The 21,523-nt window shown below is 40.1% G+C and overlaps 1 protein-coding gene across 1 annotated transcript in view; it reads right to left on the reverse strand.

Annotated features, from left to right (window-relative positions):
* CCDC148 (coiled-coil domain containing 148) overlaps positions 1 to 21,523 on the reverse strand; it is a gene marked incomplete at its 5' end in the record, with an annotated part of 67,706 nt that overhangs the window by 19,414 nt on the left and 26,769 nt on the right. Inside the window, 2 exon segments of the mRNA XM_076340610.1 lie at positions 16,718 to 16,924; positions 19,071 to 19,209. Coding sequence (XP_076196725.1) covers positions 16,718 to 16,924; positions 19,071 to 19,209 — 346 coding nt within the window.

The following is a 21,523-nucleotide window of genomic DNA, read 5'->3' on the forward strand; positions in this document are numbered from 1 at the left end:
CAGTAAGGAGATACAGATACTAATCCAGTCTAAAATCATCTCAAGCCTCCTTATTCATTCATTTTGATTAGCAGTTGTTTGCATGGCATATATTACACACCAATCTCATAACAGGCCATAACCACTTTCCCTAGTTATTTTCACATAGCTCTTCTGTTAAAGCCTTTGGATTCAAGTCAGAAATCAATATTCGGGCACAATCTAGATTTTCAACAGGTTTCATACAAACAAGTGAGCATAACCAAGCATCAAATATATAATTTCACTCAGCAGACAAAACATTAATCATGCAATGAGGTTCCCCAGACAAAACTGGTATGCCAATAATTCAGTGCATATCTCTACTACCTTCTACAATGCTATCTACACTGCCCTAAATCACTACTGAACACACTTATTTACTCAGTGGGTAGAATCTGCTTTCCATTTTTACCTAGTTAGTTTTTTTGAATGCATGAGCCCATTGCCAATCAAGAAAACAGGTAATAAGAATGACAGAAGGAAGGGAAGTTTCATTGTATTATACTTTCCCACAATACCCATTTATTCTTTTCTGTAGGCAGCATATGAAGTTACTTTACATTATCCCTGCCCCTCCCACGTTTATCTAACCCATGCCTCTTCATTAAGGCAAAAGAGGAGTCACTTCCTTTAAAAAAAAAAAAATTCATAATTGCAACAAAAAAGGAAAAATTGGTAAAAAACTGAAAAGCACTGTTTGCAAAATACTTATAAAATGTGATTCAGTAGGTTGGCATTACACCATGTCTTCCCCACATGAAGAGTTAAAGTCATAGAAGATAAAATGTTCTTAACAGAGCTGAGCTAAAGTGTTTTATTATGTAAGAAATACCAAAAATTAGGAATTAAACAGCTGATTCAAATGTCGATATATTTCACTTTTTAAACCACATTCAAACATTAAATCATCTCTCTGCTAGAGAGTAGTTCTAGTCCCACAGCCTCAGCTTATTTTGTGGGCCAACCTGCCTATAAAGGGGAAGGTCTCAAGGGAGTACCATCCACAGAAGATGGCAGGGGCCAGAATGAAAAGATTCCCAAACCAGTCCCCTGTCCATATTGTCACAGGTTCAAAAATTAGGAGCTAGACTATCTTAACTCATGATAACAAAGGATATAGTGGACTGCCTCTTACAGAAACCCAGCCTGCATCTATATTTACCTTGCAAGTTATGCTTTACTGTGAGTTTGTATAACACATAGCACTGTGGGAACCCAATCCTATCTGAGAGCCTCTGGGCATTACTGCAAAACAAATAACAACAAAGGGCAGGCAGCAAAATGGAGCATAATAGTTGAGGAATCTCTGTGGCATGCATTTCCATACTTTTAATATTTTGCTGTTTAAAAGTGACTACCTGATGCTGAATTTCCAGCATTCCTACAATTTAAGCTTTTCAAGAAAACCCACTGTATTCATCAGGTTTTTCCTCCAGAGGTAGTATCGTGCAGGTCTGAAGAACAAAAAAAAAAAAAAATCCTGAACAATAATTCTGATTCACTAAGGCAGTAACCTGGGACCACAGAATGCACAAAAAAAAATTAATGTGTTCTTGATTGCATTCTTTCATTCCTATGAGTGCAAAATCAGAAGGGTAGTTTACTGTGTCAACAGTAAATGTTCTGCTTAAATATTGAAAAAATCCTAGTAGTTAAACTAATATTGAAAATACCACTGAAAACTGGATCCCCTATTGCCTGTTCCACAAAGAAGCTTACATTTTAGCAGTACAAGCACTGCCAACATTAAGTTCTAAAAGTTTTTAATTACAACCGGCATTTCAAGTACATTGAGTACAGGTCCCTGCTCGGGGTGCCAGGCAAACCCCCGCCTGGCCTCCCTCACCTTCCCGGTTGCCTTTACACAACAGATATGGGGCCCTGGAACTTGAAGGCCAGGCAAACGAGGATGTAGACGAAGGTCCATCCAGGGGATCGCCTAGGGTGAGGCAGTCAGCCCCACGCATTATGACTGCTGCTGCCAAGAAAAAAAGGAGGGTAATTGTCATAGGCGATTCCCTTCTGAGGGGAACAGAGGGCCCTATATGCCAACCGGACCCATCCCACAGGGAAGTCTGCTGCCTCCCTGGGGCCCAGGTCAGAGACATCACTAGGAAGCTCCCTGGTCTGGTACGGCCTTCCGATTACTACCCACTGTTGGTTATACAGGCTGGCAGTGATGAGGTTGCAGAGAGAAGTCCTGAAGTCATCAAAAAGGACTTCAGGGCACTGGGGCGACTGGTTCAAGGATCGGGAGCACAGGTAGTGTTTTCCTCTATCCCTACAGTGGCAGGGAAGGATACTGAAAGAAACAGGAAAACACACCTGATCAACACGTGGCTCAGGGGCTGGTGCCATCGGAAGAATTTTGGCTTTTTTGATCATGGGGAGGTTTACACGGCACCGGGCCTGCTGGTGACAGATGGAGTCCAGCTGTCTCACAGGGGGAAAAGGATCATTGCTCATGAATTGGTGGGGCTCACTGAGAGGGCTTTAAATTAGGTTTGAAGGGGGAAGGGGATAAAACCAGGCTCACTAGAGATGAGCCTAGGGGTGGCGTGCCGATGCCGGGGGTGAAATCGATAGCCCAGCTCAAGTGCATCTACACCAATGCACGCAGCATGGGCAGCAAACAGGAGGAGCTGGAAGCCATTGTGCAGCGGGAGAGATATGACTCAGTCGCCATCACAGAAACATGGTGGGATGACTCTCATGACTGGAGTGCTGCAATGGATGGTTATAGACTCTTCAGAAGGGACAGGCGAGGAAGGAGAGGCGGTGGGGTGGCCCTGTATGTTAGGGAATGTTTCGATTGTCTAGAGTTCAACGATTGTGATGATGATACGGTCGAGTGTTTATGGGTAAGGATGAGGGGGAAGGCCAACGAGGCAGATATCCTGCTGGGAGTCTGTTATAGACCACCCAACCAGGACGAAGAGGCGGATGAAGCGTTCTACAAGCGTCTGGCAGAAGTCTCTCAATCGCTAGCCCTTGTTCTCGTGGGGGACTTCAACTTCCCGGACATCTGCTGGAAATACAACATGGCAGAGAGGAAGCAGTCTAGGAGGTTCCTGGAGTGTGTGGAAGACAACTTCCTGACACAGCTGGTGAGTGAGCCTACCAGGGGAGGTACCTCGCTCGACCTGCTGTTTACTAACAGAGAAGGACTGGTGGGAGATGTGGTGGTCGGAGGCCGTCTTGGGCTTAGCGACCATGAAATGATAGAATTCTCAATTCTTGGTGAAGTAAGGAGGGGGGCCAGCAAAACCACAACCATGGACTTCCAGAGGGTGGACTTTGGCCTGTTCAGGATGCTGGTCGAGAGAGTCCCTTGGGAGACAGTCCTGAAGGGCAAAGGGGTCCAGGAAGGCTGGACGATCTTCAAGAAGGAAGTCTTAAAGGTGCAGGAGCAGGCTGTCCCCGTACGCCATAAGAAGAATGGGCGGGGAAGACGACCGGCCTGGCTGAATGGGGAGCTCTTGCTGGGACTCAGGAAAAAAAAAAAGGAGAGTTTACCACTTGTGGAAGAAGGGGCAGGCGACTCAAGAAGAGTACAGGGATCTCGTTAGGTCGTGCAGAGAGGAAATGAGAAAGGCAAAAGCCCAGCTAGAAGGCAATCTGGCCGCTGTCGTTAAAGACAACAAAAAAAGTTTTTACAAATATATTAATGACAAAAAGAGAGCCAAGGAGAATCTCCATCCTTTATTGGATGCGGGGCGGAACATTGTCACCAAGGATGAGGAAAAGGCTGAGGTACTCAATGCCTTCTTTGCCTCAGTCTTTAACAGGCAAACCAGTTATCCTCAGGGTACTTGGCTCCCTGAGCTGGAAGACAGGGACAGCGAGCAGGATGAACCCCCCATAATCCAAGAGGAAGCAGTCAACGACCTGCTACGCCACCTGGACGCTCACAAGTCTATGGGGTCGGATGGGATCCACCCGAGAGTGCTGAGGGAGCTGGCGGAGGAGCTCGCCAAGCCGCTCTCCATCATTTATCAGCAGTCCTGGTTAACGGGGGAGGTCCCGGATGACTGGAGGCTTGCCAATGTGATGCCCATCTACAAGAAGGGCGGGAAGGAGGATCCGGGGAACTACAAGGCCTGTCAGCCTGACCTTGGTGCCAGGGAAGATTATGGAGCAGTTCATCTTGAGGGCGCTCACAAGGCATGAGCGGGACAACCAGGGGATCAGGCCCAGCCAGCACGGGTTCATGAGAGGCAGGTCCTGCTTGACCAACCTGATCTCCTTCTATGACCAGGTGACCCGCCTAGTGGATGAGGGAAAGGCTGTGGACGTGGTCTACCTGGACTTCAGCAAGGCCTTTGACACCGTCTCCCACAGCATTCTCCTAGAGAAGCTGGCGGCTCACGGCTTAGACAGGTGTACTCTGCGCTGGGTCAAAACCTGGCTGGACGGCCGGGCCCAGAGAGTTGTGGTGAATGGAGTTACATCCAGTTGGCGGCCGGTCACGAGCAGTGTTCCTGAGGGCTCAGTACTGGGGCCGGTCTTGTTTAGTCTTTATCGATGATCTGGATGAGGGGATTGAGTACACCCTCAGTAAGTTTGCAGACGACACCAAGTTGGGCGGGAGTGTTGATCTGCTCGAGGGTAGGAAGGCTCTGCAGAGGGACCTGGACAGGCTGGATCGATGGGCCGAGGCCAGCTGGATGAGATTCAACAAGGCCAAGTGCCGGGTCCTGTGCTTGGGTCACAACAACCCCATGCAGCGCTACAGGCTTGGGGAAGAGTGGCTGGAAAGCTGCCTGTCGGAAAAGGACCTGGGGGTTCTGGTTGACAGCCGGCTGAACATGAGCCGGCAGTGTGCCCAGGCGGCCAAGAAGGCCAATGGCATCCTGGCCTGTATCAGAAATAGTGTGGCCAGCAGGAGTAGGGAAGTGATCGTGCCCCTGTACTCGGCCCTGGTGAGGCCACACCTCGAATACTGTGTTCAGTTTTGGGCCCCTCACTACAAGAAGGACATCGAGGTGCTGGAGCGTGTCCAGAGAAGGGCAACGAGGCTGGTGAGGGGTCTGGAGAACAAGTCTGATGAGGAGCGGCTGAGGGAACTGGGGTTGTTTAGCCTGGAGAAAAGGAGGCTGAGGGGAGACCTCATCGCTCTCTACAACTCCCTGAAAGGAGGTTGTAGCGAGGTGGGTGTCGGTCTCTTCTCCCAAGTAACAAGTGACTGGATGAGAGGAAATGGCCTCAAGTTGCACCAGGGGAGGTTTAGACTGGACGTGAGGAAGAATTTCTTTACTGAAAGAGTGGTTAAACATTGGACCAGACTGCCCAGGGAAGTGGCGGAGTCACCATCCCTGGAGGTATTTAAAAGACGAGTAGATGAGGCACTTAGGGACATGGTTTAGTGGGCATGGTGGTGTTGGGTTGACAGTTGGACTCGATGATCTTAGAGGTCTTTTGCAACCTCAATGATTCTATGATTCTATGATTTCACAGTTCATGTATTATTAGAGGAGCTTTTGCCAAGTGAATTATTAAATTGCTGTGCTGAACAGAATGCGTACATACCTATTTTCAGTTCATTATTTCAATATTGCATATTACAATATGTAAAGTACACTACAAACTAATTAAAATAATAAATTATTTCTTTCACTCTAACATCTGAATAGTAATAATGTATTTACCATGTACTTAATGCTACAGATACATCTCTTTTAATGATAAAACAATTTTTGATAGACTTTCCTTGGGAATTCCCATTAAATTAGCACATGGTAACACAGCACCATGTAAGGTTTTCTCTTTAAGCAACCGACTTACATAGATCTTGAAGCTGCCTAGAGTGACACAAGAGAGTTGGCATCAAGCTCCTTCTAGCAGCTAAACTGCACAGCTAGGTAAATAGGAACACAGAACAACTGACTGGTGTAGAGAGGGTCTGCACGGTAAAGGTCATGCAAGGAGTAAAACTAGCCTTTGAAAACTGAGGAAAAAATACACTACAAACCAAAAGGACATAAAATGACCAGGAGGAACAGTGTCACAAAATGACTACATAGAGGTCCAGATCAGTATTCTTGCAGGCTACACTGTGCTACACAGATATAATAAGCTGCTAGAATTCAAATTCTAAGCAAGAATTCCCAATAATCGTGTGATAAAGTCAGTACTGTTTGTCATAACTAAAGGTATAAAAAGAAAATCCTCTGATATCCCACCCTGATTCTCTCTAGCTCACTCTTTCAACCTTATAAAATGACCCAATCACAATACACTTTCAGAATCTCCCAGAACTTTATTAATCTCTGAAACATTTATGCACACCCTTCCTTATTTTTATTATGGTTTGCAGGGGGTTTTTTTCTTCTTCAAACATACATACATACAAATCTACATACATTTGTCCCACGGTTCTCACTGGTTGTTCTGCAAAGTGGGTAGGAATTCCCAACAAGTAATAGCCATGAAGCGTTATTTCATGTTTCACAGTTGGGATAGCAGAGACTACCTGAGCTTAGTGTTATACCGTGCATGTCATCTGCACCAAAAATTGGTATAAGTAACAATAAAATTCCTATTGTGTGGCAAAGCTCCATGTTAGGCTACTGAAGGTACTCTTGAAAACAGAGAACAAGTTCAGCAGCTTTTCGGCTTGTCGAGGTAGAGCCCAAGTAGTCATTCAGAACCATGAAATAAGCTCTGGAAAGGATGAGCACCAAATTGCATGGGAACCCACATCTGCTCCCTTTCCATAGGATTATTCAGGCTAGAGTCCTCTAGGTCATCTAATGCTTTCCTACAGCTACTTACACTGCACTCAAAAGAAAGAGGAAGCTTGGAATCAACAGAGTCCAAAAGCACAGCAAGAAACGTCCACAGTTCAGATAACCAGACTGATCTACTTCTATTGCCAGGACTAGCTTCTGTCCTTTCTTGCCCTCCTTCCCAACTTCCTTGCATCATCGTCATCTTCTCTGCCCAGCTTTTCTGCCCTGTTTCTTGCTGAATATGGAATTGAGAGTTATCCCGTTTATGGTAAGTCAGAGTTACCTCTTCATTTTTCCAGATGCAAGCCACGAGGCACAGAGGGGAAAAAACGCCTCTTAATTGCAAGTTTGGATTCAAACCACGTCAAGCATGACACTTTTTCCTTCACATTTTTAAGATAAAAGACTGCAGCTTCAGAACAAGTTGGTGACCTAAGGAATTCTGTTTACAGAGAAAAGGCCATTTTAGAGCTATACATTTCTAGTGTGTCCTGAAAACAGAATTAAGCAAAACAGATGTAAAAGGTGATTAAGTGACAAAAAGTTATGGGCTAAAGGAATTACAGGATTGCAACGTCAGGTCTTCAGTAAGGATATTCTTCTCAGTTCAGTTCCTAATGGACACATCATCCAATCAATGAAGATGATTTAATAAATTTGGCAAACTTCTTATTTCCCCACACAAGAGAAGGTCATTACTTTTTATCTACTATAGAACTGGCCAAAGAGCACAGTCAAACCAAGATCACTAGAAGATTAACATGGAAAACATATTAAAAGGTGACTTTCATTACCAGCAGTGTAGCCTCTTCACTTGCAATATAGCTTAGTCATTAATACTTCAGATAAAAATAGTGCATGCTGATCTATGTCTCTTGCCTGAGCAACTTCCTTCCATTCTAAGGTGGAAAAAAAGTAAAGATTTTTAAGAAAAGGGGGAAGGAAATGTAGAGGAAAATAAAAAACTAAAGACCTAGTCTCCCACAGAAGAACAAGGATTCACCCAAATAATTTCTATTAAGGTTAATAGAAGTTAAGCACATAAATTCCACTTGGGTTAATGGGATCATAAATCCCTTAGACTTAAATATTTTATAAATGGAACAGGACAATAGAAGTCTGTGTTACAAAACTAAAACAATTTTTTTAAGTCACTAATTTTACAGAAATGTCTATTCAATGACTACTAAAAAGTAGTGCATTTCATTTAAAAAAAAAAAAAGTGTTTTCAAACTTACTTGCATTCACCCACAACTTCTCATTACAAACCCTACTTTGACTACTCAAACTTTTAAGACTTTCTGCTAGGGACTAGGAAAAAGGAAATGAATGCATGTTGTAAAAACATTTGCATCTCCAGGACAGAATTGCTACAGCTTTTCCCAGACAAACATGTGAGCCTCCACAGTATTTGCACAGCAACCCCAACACTCACAGGAAGCAATGGCTGGATGTGCTCTTTATAGACAGTTTGGGCATGCATGAAAAGCATGAAATTTAGGAAACACTGGACCTACTGGTAACATATGCCCATGTGCAGTAGTTTCAACAGCTCTCAGACATGCAGAACTCACAGCACAGGTACTGGAAAGTAGATATAGGCTTGCATGGTGGGCATCTCATGGATTTCTAGATTTCCAGTTAACGACTTGTTTGCCAAAACTTTGGAAGTCACAGACAAATTTTGGCCCAACAAAGCTGACATCTCCAAGGAAACTGGGATGTATACTAGACCTGCTACTGATGTATAATTGTATCAACTGAAAATAAAAAAAAAACAACTTGCGCTAATCAAACCCACCACACATTGAAATATAAAATAACAACAGTGTTATTCTTGGAAATAAAATAAGAATAGAAAGTGTATGCATATATTTCTAAATGGAAAGATAATGAGACGGGTGCCTCAGGGTATGAATACTAGAGTTTATAAAAGGGGAAAAATTAAAATGTATACTAAGAACAGTTCCCTAGAGTCTAAAATATTATGGGGCAGGGGGGAGTTTGTCAAAACAATGTGAAAAAGCCATCATTTTTTAAATTTAGAAAGTCCTATAAAGTCCTTTTTTATAAGCATCATACATATTGTTTTCCTTTTCTTGTCTGTCAGTAACCTTATTAACTGACATGAATGTTTAAAATAGCAAATGTGTCAATTACTAGTTTATTGTGGAAGGAATTTCAGATTTACAAGGGGGGCTCCATATTAAATACCACAATCAAATAGAAATATTTAGCAAGAACCATTGCTGTTTACATGTTTTGGTGCATATGCTGGTAGTAGCAGCCCAGAGAGCTGTGGTGATCAGTTACTGTCTCCTGCCAGCAGGTTAAGCAACATGCTGATCAGACATCCTGCTGCCTGTGCTCTATGATACAATGCTTAAAATCCTGCTGGCTGTTAGCTTCATGACAAACACTAAGCATTCAAATCCGTGTTAATACCTAATCCTAAATACAAAAACACAACACCCCCCCCTGCGACAGAGGTTATAGGGCAGCAAACACTCTGAAACAGCAGGTCACTCAGCAGTCCAGCAGTGAGAATGGTGCTCACTTTCCTTGGGGACAAGACCTAGCTCTACTGTTATGGCAAAGAACTCGTCTGTATTACTTTTACAGAGAGTGCAGCACCTCCTGAGACCACACCGTTAATACACAAAGTTACTTATGACATCAACAGTTATTGACATCAACAGGTACATCAACAACATAAACTATTGTGATATTAACGATGGTGTGAAGTCTCCAATAACTTTCAGTTCTAAATCTTGTTCCTTCTTCTCTAGACTGGGGATTCTTCTACCCTGAAAACTTCTGAACAGCACCTGGAATCACGTCCAGACTCCACAGGGTCTTGAATGACAAAACAGCAAATGGCACAAGCTAACAGTATTCTGCTTCTGACTGACTTACAGAAGACCAATGAGAAGTCCAGTATTAGGGCATTTGGCAATGGGATAATTAAGAAATAATATACTTGCAAGTTTGTTTGTTAATCTCACCAGATAATCTCAGTCTGGCTGTGATTAGAAAAACAACAAAAATTCACATCCCTAGTAGATTTTTGACTGGTACTCTTGAGCAGCTTGTGCTCCACAAGCTACCTCTAAGAGGTCTGCAAGAAATAATGGAGAAAAGCAAGGCTACTGGCAGTAGGATTAATTTTGTTACATAAAAAAATCCATATCCACCTCTAGAAAAATTTTAAATTGAAAATCAGAAAGTGGTTAAAAGTAACTGGTTTGATCATTAACAGAACTGTAGACATTTTCTTCAGCTATACAAGGGTTTAAATCTGAAAAAGGGATATGAGAGAAAAGCATTTGAGCATAATCCTCAGTCATAACCTGAAGAGTAAAAAGATACATTGCTTTCAGTTAGGAAACAGTCACAAGGGCTAGGATTGGTACCTATAAAACTTGTGATCCAATATAGGACCGGTTTTAGTTCCCTAGAGCTGAAAGCACGTAACCTCTTTGCTCAAGACAGTGTGTGAACAGTTGACTTTTCACAGTTTGTCCTTGTATTTCCTCTCTCTTCTCAGTCAGCATTATTCAGAACATCTTTCTGTTCTTAACAATGGGAGCGTCAACATTTTATTAACTTGTTTAAATATTATGTAGGCTTAAACATTCACACATGCATAACCTTAAGGAAGCCGCATTTCTGTTTACAACTACTTAGCTAAATTTGCTGTCCTTTTATATACAGTACTATCACTTCTAGTTCCTTCTGCAGCTGTATGAAAAGCTCCTTTGAACCTTTACTACTTTTGCAAAATTTTAATGCAAATTATTTTGCTTGCCTGAGGTGCCACTTTCCTAGCTGAAGGAGGAAGATAATTCTCTTAAGAAAATAAGGTTAGCATGAGCTGTCTGCTTGTCCAGCTATCGATCCTCAAGTAATTTTGGGGATCACTAGACAATTTCAACTAAATTTGACATATAAGTGTATGTCTCAAACATACTTAAGATCCTACAAGCTTTGATAAACCTAGCAACCAGGTAAACGAGCAAGACACATCTCAGGCTGAGCCACTATATGCTCCTCTGATTGGTTGAAGTTTTGGGGTGCAATGGGTTGTTTAAATGGATCTCAGAGCTGACAAGTCAGACCATGGTCTCCTCCCATGCAGGGTACCCCTGCAGCCCCCTGTTACCAAAACCCTGCAATTTACGCCCAGTACATAAGATTAAGCACGCAGTCATGATAGCATCCTCAGAAGAATAAAAAGAAACACACATAATGGAGTTACCATGGCTTAACAAACTGGCCCTTGTCAACTTCACTGGAGTGTGTTGCTCTGTGTGTGCTCCTAGTCCTTCCCAAATCTGTTATGGTCAAATAACGAAGAAAGCGTTTTCAAATTTCTATGTTGTCTCACATAGCATAAATTCTAATTATAATGCTGAAGCAACCCATGAAGGCAATTTAAACTAATACACTTTCCACACAATTGGCATAGTGCAGGGGGTCCACTCCTGTGGCTCAGCTGGTAACTCAATAGTTACGTTAAGCTGATCACTTGCAATTACCTGTGCATTGCCTCACACAGCCATCAAACTTAAAATGGGTTGTGTGCAACTAACAACATAACTAAATCACTGGAAGTAGAAAGGATGTGGTTATAAATTACACTGCAAACACAATTTATGAAACAGGCAATAGCTACAGTCTGAACTTCTATTCTCGCAGATTAGTATTTACTAAACCCCTCGGAAATACAGTGTAAGGATCTGATTAACATAACAAGCATCTGGGTTATTTATCTTTGTATTCTGCTAATGATTTTTTCTTAATTAGCAAAAAGGACAATTATTTTTTCATTTGTAGCTTAAAACATAGAGAATATCTGCTTTTTACACACTTCGCAAATTGCTTTATCAGCTACTTCCATTGTGTGTGTATTGAAAGAGAGTGAAATTATAAGAACATTTCTGTGTTTTTATTGTGGCTTTACAGTTGCATCACTATAACAAAGACCTGTGAACTGCACCAGGAGCTAAGAAAAAACATTTGGGATGGTAACCCCTTAAATCTGCCATATCCTCAGACAAAATATTAGGTAATACATTGTAAGAAGATTTCAACAGAGGGGTTGATAGATTCAGAAATAACAAAATCATGTGATAGAACATGTGGTATAGGAAAACGGGGGGGAAAAGGAGGGGTGAAAGGAAAAGCAAGGAAAATTTGCAGAGACAATCTCTGCACGTGCTTCCAGCTTACTGCGTATGAGCTTTATCTGACCCAAAAAACATGTAATTCATCAATGCTGTGTGACCTCAAACTAATAAATCCAGTTTTATTAGCTCTGGATTAAAAACATACTACTGAGTCAGAGTTGGGTCATCTTTGGTGAATTTTAAGATCTTAGATATTCGCTCACAGTCACTTTGGAGAAAATCTATAGCATCCTACAACTCTTAAGTTCACCACATACTTCCTGAATGAGTATCTGTATTTAAAATTTAGGTTATTAAAACTTCCTTGTATTTCTCATATCCAACAAATGAGCAGGTAACCTCAGTGGTGAATAGACAATGCTTCTAAAAAAGAAAACTCTTCTTATAAATATCCCACTAATTATTTATTTTTTTAAAAAGTTTCCTGCAAAATGATCAGATTATCGTCAAAGTACTAGGTTTGATACCTATCCAGACTTTGTTTTTTTTACATTCAGTTGTAATATTTCAATGTTGATCACCTATGGCAGTCAAATCATTCAAATCAGTGACTTGTCTACATGCTGAATAGGGAGATACAACTTTTTTCCCCTGAGTTTACTGATGCATCCTTTCTTCTCATTATACAGGAAGGGAGAAGGAAGGCAATCTGCAACGTGTTTTATATGATTTGCAATATCCCAGTTAATTCCACCTCTCTCTTTTCCTTTCAAAATTAATTTATCTTAGTTTCTGCCAGGGTAAGGAATGCAAGAGTTGCTCTCCAAAAATTCACAATGTGTTGCAAGAGATTTTTAGCTCTGGAGTGGGGATTAATCCTGGAACACAAAAAGAGAAAGAGAAAAGATTTAAAGGCAGGCAGGCAGGCACATAGCTTTATGCTAAGGAAGAAAAAGCCCACCCTGTGCATCATACACAGGAGATTCAACTGTCCTTTTGTCCACTGTTGTAGGTCTTCCCTTGAGAGTCCTTTTAAAATTGTTTTGTATGGAGATGGAAAGTACTGGATTATAAATATTTTAAGATAAATTCCATAGAAAAATAATGTTTTGAATGCATGCAGATACCTTGACTGAATTTCTAAATGTCTTACAGCACGTACTTCAATCCTTCAAACACCAACTGTGAAGCAGCACCCTACTAACCTTCTTAAAAGATAGCGCTCTCACTTCATTACTTAACTACCTTGTGACATAGAAGAATTTGCTTCTCTATGTTGTTTAGAAAGAGGAATTTCACACAGAAAGGGAATTTTTTTACACAGCATCTGCTACAGAACTCTGAAAGTGGTTAAATCCACACAGTATAAAGCATACCAAATATGACTGATTCTTGATCACTCATTTAAAGTGTAAACCCCCCATGTTTTCTTGTTTTGTTTGTTTTCCCACGGCAAACAGCAGTGTTAAAGATATGTACCAGAAACATTTCCACTTTAAGAATGTACAGTATATTCTCACTAGAATTATCCATTTCACACTTTATTTCATTCAGATGACTACCATATGGCCCTCGTGATTTATTTCACCTGAGCTTCTTGAGTTGTTTCAAAATTCCTCCTTAGAGACTCTGATTTCTGTTAAGGACATACATTGATCTTCTGTGAGATGGAACATGGAATAAGAATTTGAAAGTCCTTTCCCCAAGTAAAAACTGCTATAAACATTAATTTAACTTCTCTGCTGCTTTACTTTTTAATTGTTATCACCTCTTGCCAGTCACAAGACCTAGAGTCCCACTGATGGCATAGTTGCTTCTAGTGCATTTAAAACAGTTTTAAATAATGTATTCTTTAGTTTGTTTGTTATGCCTTTGGTTTGTTGTTGACAGATAAAAAGAACTATATAAAAGTTAGGTCATATCATGTGGTTATTGCAGTAATAAAAAAATGCATAGCCTGTCACATGAGTATTTTCTTTCTCTTTTGCATTGCTCAATCTCTACTACAATTAGGAACTAACTGATTTTCACACAGAGAGAAAGAAAAACTTTTGAAAACCCCCACAAACTCAAAGCAGCATAGAAATTTACAGAAAGATACCCCTTTCAAAGCAAGTAAGTAAACCAGCTAAATGGTTTACTGACTGGAAGTTAAATGAAAGGTGTCATATTCAGAGTTTAGTCTTCTCCCACTCTATCATTAACAGCTGCTTAAACAATCCATTTTAGTTTTAATGTATTTCTGCATATTCTGTCTGCAAAATGGATGTAACGATCCTTTGCATTTCTAGAACTGCTTACATATCTTACAGTGTGTGTGTCTCATAACTTCATTTTACTAGGCATAGAAATGCTATGACTTCCTCTGAAACCTGCTGGTGTAATGAAGGAGATCTATTTCTCTCACATTCAGGATACAAACTCTTCACAAGCATACCCAGAGTTTACTATACAGCTAAATCATTATAGCAACTACATTTTCCCTCTGGGAAAGTGATACGAGTAAGATTTCCTTATGCCAAACTTACTGAAATGCAAAAAATTAAGTCAATTAATAGTCAAAAAGAAAAAGTGGGAGAACAGCCTTAATCCCTGATTTCCAGCTCTACACTCATTCCCTTAGACACAGATTCACTTTTTACCCCATCTTACGGATCCTTGTCAGGATGGGGGTTTATCAGTTTAAATTAACTCACTAGACTGAGAGTTACTTTTTACCTGATAGCTGCCAACAGCCACTTTCCACAGTATGACATTCTGTAGTTGCACACTTCAGAAGTGTAGAAAGACAAGTCTGTAAAATGAACTATAACTGGGTAAAGTATGAGTTTTCAAATGCATATACCCATCGAATCCAAACAAAAAGCATGGATACATTCAGAATAATTTCTTTGAAAAACAGCTAGCTCCTTGCCCAATTTCAACTTCCGTCCTCTAGCCCTTTCAGCTGCAGAGCTGATCAAAACAAGGTCACAACAATATCCTTCTTTAATGAAAAAAAGTTACCTTTTTCATTCCTCTTTTCTGGGAAACAGGTGAATTGTTTTTGTTCAAATGTTCAACATTTTAACAAAGCCACCTTTGAAAGCAACCCTTGAAAAGTGTAGGCCTAATAGGTATAAGTTTCAAACAGTTCCAGGTTACTGGAAACAGGAGGTCAGAATCCAAAAAACTTTCAGACAGCGTTCAATGCATCAGTGAGAATCTTAAGCTACATGGAGACGACATAAGTACTCCAACACTTGTGTGTTACTTTTTGCGGGGAAGGAAAAAAAAAAGAAAAAAAAAAAAAAGACTGACTCATAAATTCACAGTTCTGGAATAAATGGCCCTTCCACCTCTAATTGTGCAGATAAAGAGACAACACAGCAGTTCCAGAAAGGGATGCCTAGGTAACAAAAAAACCACCAAAACCCCCTATCAATTCTAGAGAACTGCTCCTTACTCCACTTGGCTCCAGGGAAGCCTGCCACAGGAGTTAAAATGGGGTACTCCCCACTTAGTCAAGCCCAAACAGTTTCTAACCCTATAGTGTTTAGATTCAAACCTTCCTATGACAGACGGCTCCAGGAACAGGACACAGAAGGTTTTTTGTATTATTACTATAGTGAAAAACTAGCATCAACATAAAAAAAATCTTAATCACAGTACAGGTTTTACTGTGTTTTTCTACTTGTAGAAAATCAAAATCAAGTGTTTTGTATTTCGCTGAAAAGTAAGGGTTCAACAGAGATAATGTTGGTGAAATGAGAATAATACACCATATATGCTTTCCGATGTTAATTTCTGTGCAAGTGGAAAATCACAGAGAGGAGTTTAAACAAATCTTAACATGCCTTTCATGCCCGGAAATGTAATTCCCCTTACAAATGCCTTAGGCATCAACATCATAACACTTTCCTCTTGTGTTCAGGCTCCTCCCATTTTATTCTATTCTCTTACCAAAAACAACCCAGATATTTTTATCTTTTTTCACCTCTTAACATAGTAAATCACCTTTCAGAATATTACAAAACCTCCATAACAAGGGCAAACAAGTTACGGGACCCATTTTTTCAGGTCTTAGAAAGCATTCTTAAAAATAAACAGAAGGGAAGACAGATATTCATTATTTCTCTGAAAACAGACTAGCATTAATCTAAAAAACTGGTGGTAGTGATGATGAAAGGAATGTTTCACTTCCACTTCTGAGGATTCTAGTGTTAAAAACAGTTATGAACTAAGCCTCAGACAGTATAGATATCAATCCCACTTTGTTGAGGAAGAAACACACAAATACTTTGTTATTTGCCAATGTTACAAAGGAACCCAAGGAATATGATGCCAGACCTTTACTCCTGTAGCTTGCTTACAGTCTCTCATATTGTAAACTGCAGAACAAATCTTGTTCTTCCAATACTGAAATACAGTTCAAACTCTTCAATGGTGCTCAAAATCCATCAAAATAAATGTGACTGCAGTTTATACAGAGATTATACCCACAGTATGAAACTCATAGTAAGGCCTAAAGCCTTAATAATTCGAATTCTTAACAAAAAAAGACAAACTAAGTTCAAGAGCTGGTTGAAACACTAACAAGGATCCTTACTGGTAATGAAACAGAGCATCTTCAAAATTATTTGCAAGTCAAGCTTCACAAACACACTGACCTCTGCCAACAGATTATAGTTTGCTTTTTTCCCCCCTAACTGCCCAAAACAATTCAATCAGGCCAGTAAAAACAGGATTATGACAACTAGCTTCAGTTAGTTTTTCTTCACTTAAGCACTGTAACTTCATTTTGAATTTACCAGTAAAAAACAGATTTGCATGTGGTAGATTTATAACTCAACCTACCTTTGCTTTCAGATCAGCACAAATCTCCTCTTGCTTTTGCCTGGTATTAGCCAACACTACTTCTGTCTCATGAGCAGCAGAGGCTTCAGCAACAGTCGTAACTGCCCTAAGTAAAAAGGCTTTCCTAGCCTGAGCCCAATTTAATATCAAGACTCTGTGCTGATTCCTAATGAAGTGGTAACGATCCCAAGCTTTCTCATGAACAACCTAAAAAAGTAAAGCATTTCAGAAAGGCTTAAAAATTATGCATTCATAAAATAAAATAATTCTAGACATTTTTGCAAACCTGGAATATAATTGATTTAATTATTATTGCACCAATATTCCTATGGAATCCACAATTTAGGGCCCAAAAGTATTCTGTCAGGTGCCAAGTACGCTGCAGTCTCCCAGTGTCGGTAGGCAGTAATACCACTCCAGCCTTTCCCTGTTTGCTTGTACCACATGGCACTTCAATATCCTGATGTCCCACTGTTCTTTTCTGAACTATGCTTTTGCAATATGAATAAATTAAATGCAATAGTTCCTTCCTGCCCTAAAGTACATAAAATGCAAGTAAGTCCTTTCAATACATCTTCAGAGATATTGAGCACTTTTAGCAAGATGAGGGTCTTCGTAGCAAATTATGATCTATAGAGAAACAGAACACCAATTAAAGCAATTGCACAAATGCAGTACAGATGAGAATTAGCTTTACTTTTTCTTTCCTAACAGGAAATTTGGTAGCAGATTTTTAGCTTGCAAGCAGCATACTGCCACCACCAATGTCACCACCTAACAAAAATGGTGACTGTTTAATCTTAAATACATCTTTGGCCTTATTCAGTGAGGTTCCCGAGGACATTCAAGCTTCAAGACTTTGACAGAAGTACTAACAGGTAAGGCTGCATTGACTGAGGCAGTAGAGTCTTGGACCTGTCTTATATTCCAAAAAATACAAGTTACAGGGATGAAGGAGGTTCTAGAGATGGCTGTCTGCTCACAAGTGTCAAGGGGACCATTCCTGAAGCTAATTTCCAGGCTTTTGGCAGGGGACAGAGGGATGCTGACTCGTCTGGCGCCTAGCTCACAGATATTCCTATCAGCTCATAGCTGGATGAAGATAAAGTGGTACCACTACCTCTGGAGCTTCTCTTTGGTCAAATGCACATAGGCCACCGCATCAGAAGATCACATTGCCATTGCTGGTGCCACAAACTCAGGTGAGCCTTGCTAGCAAGCACCTAAAGCTAAAGACACTCATAAGCAAGAAATGGGATGGAGAGTTTGCGCTTCTAAAAATAGACCTCTCTGATAAGCTGCTACTGGATCAAGCACTCAGTGCTTGTCCACTGATCCATTCTTCTTCAGAGGGAAGAAGGCAGAGAAGGCTCTAAGTTTAGCATTCTAAGGTAACACAAACATTTTAAGAACAGATTCTTAGTACTGTTTTAACATTTCTGTATTTGTCATGCTAATATACATACTGAGAGACATCAATTCAATACAGAATTATGATTTTTAAATTTATAATTTTTAAATTTTAAATGAACCTTCAAAGAATTAGGGAGACCTATTAATAACGGCTATGCTTAAAATATACCTCCATTGTACAAAGCACGTAATTATTTAGCCCAGTTCTCACAGGCAAAAGTTCTGAAATCCACAAGAACTTTATTTTTGGTGAAACTATGCTAATTATCAGTATCACTTCACTGTCACTCCTTTGCACCAGGCACTCCTCAAACACAAGGAAGTAGATGGTCTAAAAATACGTGCAGAGATAAAAAAAGACTCTTACTTTACTTATGACATCCTGAAGTGTTCTGGCTTTGAAATGGGTTTCTCTATTAGCTGCTATGTGCTTACTCACTGTGGAGTGTAAAAGGAATCAGCAATCAATTTGAACGGCATAATACATTTAAAAATAGCCTCTCCCTGAGAGCATGAGATAACTTTCCGCTCTTCCTGCTACATATGTGCCACAGACCAATTAAAATAACTATTCCTAGACAGTGCGACAATGCTATACATCCTCATAAAAAATAAAAATACCAAGAGAAGCAGAATAGCATGACATTAACTATAAAACTGTACAGCAAAAGCAATGCTAACAAACTAATTTTGTGAATTCGGCTGTAAGAGTATGTGGAACTATAAAATCTCCACAGTGCTTATTTTGAAGAAGTGATACGGTTTTCAAGTTCATGCATTTTGAAGACAGAGACAACCCTTCTTCACTGTGCAGAATAAAATTTGTAATTAAGAAATTTTAAAATAAAAAACTGTGATAAAAATTCTTTAATGCAAATGCTTACTACATGATTTATGTAAGAATTTATATAATGTATCTAATATTTAAAACAACACTGACCAGATCATGCCTAGATTTGTGAGGAAGGTATCTCTGCAGCACATTGAGGTACAAAGTCCTCCTCCTCTGAAGATCACTTCGATACTGATTGATAACAGTCTGAAAAACCCACCGATCTTTTTCCTTCCATTCAATGTTCCTACAGAAATGCAAAACAATCAGCCTCAGTATAACTTAACATTTGAAAAGGAGGAGTTTGGTTCTAATTTATTTTTAAAGGCCTAACCTTTCAGTGGGCTCACAATCCTGAACCTATAAACTGGATGTTGTATCAGAGTTGAGAAATTTAGATTTACTTTAACGAAACAAAGCAAACCTATATTGCATTTCTAATATGACCATTTATTGTGCCGTCGTTCAAGTGAATTGTTCCTTTTCTAACCTGGCTTTTTATTGGCAAATGATACTGTGTTTCTCAAATACATTAATTTGAGAAACACCACATGGAAAATACAACGTGAAAAAGGAAGATGATGATCAGTCTCTACCGCTGAGCACTAAATAAATGATCAAAATTAAATGAATAAATGAAATTATAATACCTGTGTGTAGCTAAATGAGGAACAAGTTTGAAAACAAACTTCTGACAGCCATAAACTCATCAGCAAGGCATAAGATTAACAACTTTTTAGTATAGGAGGTGTAGTAATCAGTATGCATTCATGTATTTCAGAAAATTAGAGTAGCAAGAATCATAGAATCGTTTAGGTTGGATGCAAAACGAGGAACTGGGATTTAAAGTAAATATTGCTGAAGTGAAACTCTGAATTCTTCATTTGAATAAATTCTACAGATTTCCATTCCTAAAACCAGGCAGTTCTTCAAAGACAACTCGTGGGAATTTGCAGCAAGCTTGTAATTCCCACCTTGCTATGACATACATTACAAATCATAGAATCATTTAGGTTGGAAAAGACCCTTAAGATCATTGAGTCCAACCGTAAACCCAACACTGCCAAGTCCACCACTAAATCATATCCCTAAGCACCACATCTACACGTCTTTTCAATACCTCCAGGGATGGTGACTCAACCGCTTCCCTGGGCAGCCTCTTCCAATGCTTCACAACCCTTTCGGTGAAGAAATTTTTCCTAATATCAAATCTAAACCTCCCCTGGCACAACTTGAGGCCATTTCCTCTCATCCAGTCACTTGTTACTTGGGAGAAGAGACCGACACCCACCTCGCTACAACCTCCTTTCAGGTAGTTGTAGAGAGCGATAAGGTCTCCCCTGAGCCTCCTTTTCTCCAGGCTAAACAACCCCAGTTCCCTCAGCTGCTCCTCATCAGACTTGTGCTCTAGAGCCTTCACCAGCTTCATTGCCCCTCTTTGGACATGCTCCAGCACCTCAATGTCTCTCCTGCAGTGAGGGGCCCATAGTAACGTAAAACTAAAACAGAGTACCACAGGTTTGGATTTAGTAGATTAGATTTTACCCTCAGTCTGAACTCTTGGCCTTGAAGGGATTAACGTCAGGCTTTTATTGTCAGCATTAATGTACGAGCAGCAACACCGAGTCAGACCAAAAGGTCTCTGTATCCCAGTGACCTGTTTTCAAAGTGACTAAAAGCCTAGGGAAAAATAAAAGAAGGCAATCATATGACTCTACACCCCACCAAATTCTTGCAGTCTCCAACTGTTTGCAGCTCTTGGACTTCCTGAGCCAACAGTGGTGTCTTGGTATTTAATAGCACTGCATTCAGTAAGATGTTAGAACAACTTTATCCTTATGTAGGCAGAAATATCAGGTAATTAGAAAACAGGATTTTTTGTGAGATGCTCATATGTAATTAATATTAAACTAGATTTTATAATACGATCTAGCATTATCTCTAAAGAGAGAGCAGTGAACATAAGTATTAAAAAAATTTTATGTAATCCAGTTTAACACAACTTTTCTTTAAAAAACATTGCACAGTAAAACCACAGTGTATTATCACCGTTGTACAATATTCTGGGACACCAAAGGAGGAAACAAGAAAAATATCCCTAGACCTGTTAGTTTTAAGAAATGGAAAGCTTCATCTACAGACATATCTCAAGAATGCAAAGATGCAAATATCCCATTTCAACAAACTGTTTTCAAAGTAATATCCTGTCAGGCAAGGGAACCCAATCTCTTGATGACATGGATTTCACCTTTCTTCCTCTCTACTGGCACTTTCTGCTGTTGCATGCTTTGCTGTGAAGTTGGCACAAATTTGGACAGAGGTCCACGTATCTTCACCTACCTAAAGGCATTTATTTTATCATTTTCTTCAGGCAGACTAATGGGCTTTATTTTTACTCTTATGGTCTTAAGAGGGATTTAACCTTCACCCATCTTTCCGGAGACAGCTAGTGATCAGAGGTTCTTTCCTCCCCACTTCAATTCTTCATCCTCTGACTTTCATGAAACAAAAATGATTCTTAGCTTACTGTAACATTTTCAGCCCACAGTCATTATTCCAGG

Source organism: Aptenodytes patagonicus, chromosome 6 (genome assembly GCF_965638725.1).
Source record: "Aptenodytes patagonicus chromosome 6, bAptPat1.pri.cur, whole genome shotgun sequence".
In the NCBI taxonomy this organism is placed as follows: Eukaryota; Metazoa; Chordata; class Aves; order Sphenisciformes; family Spheniscidae; genus Aptenodytes; species Aptenodytes patagonicus.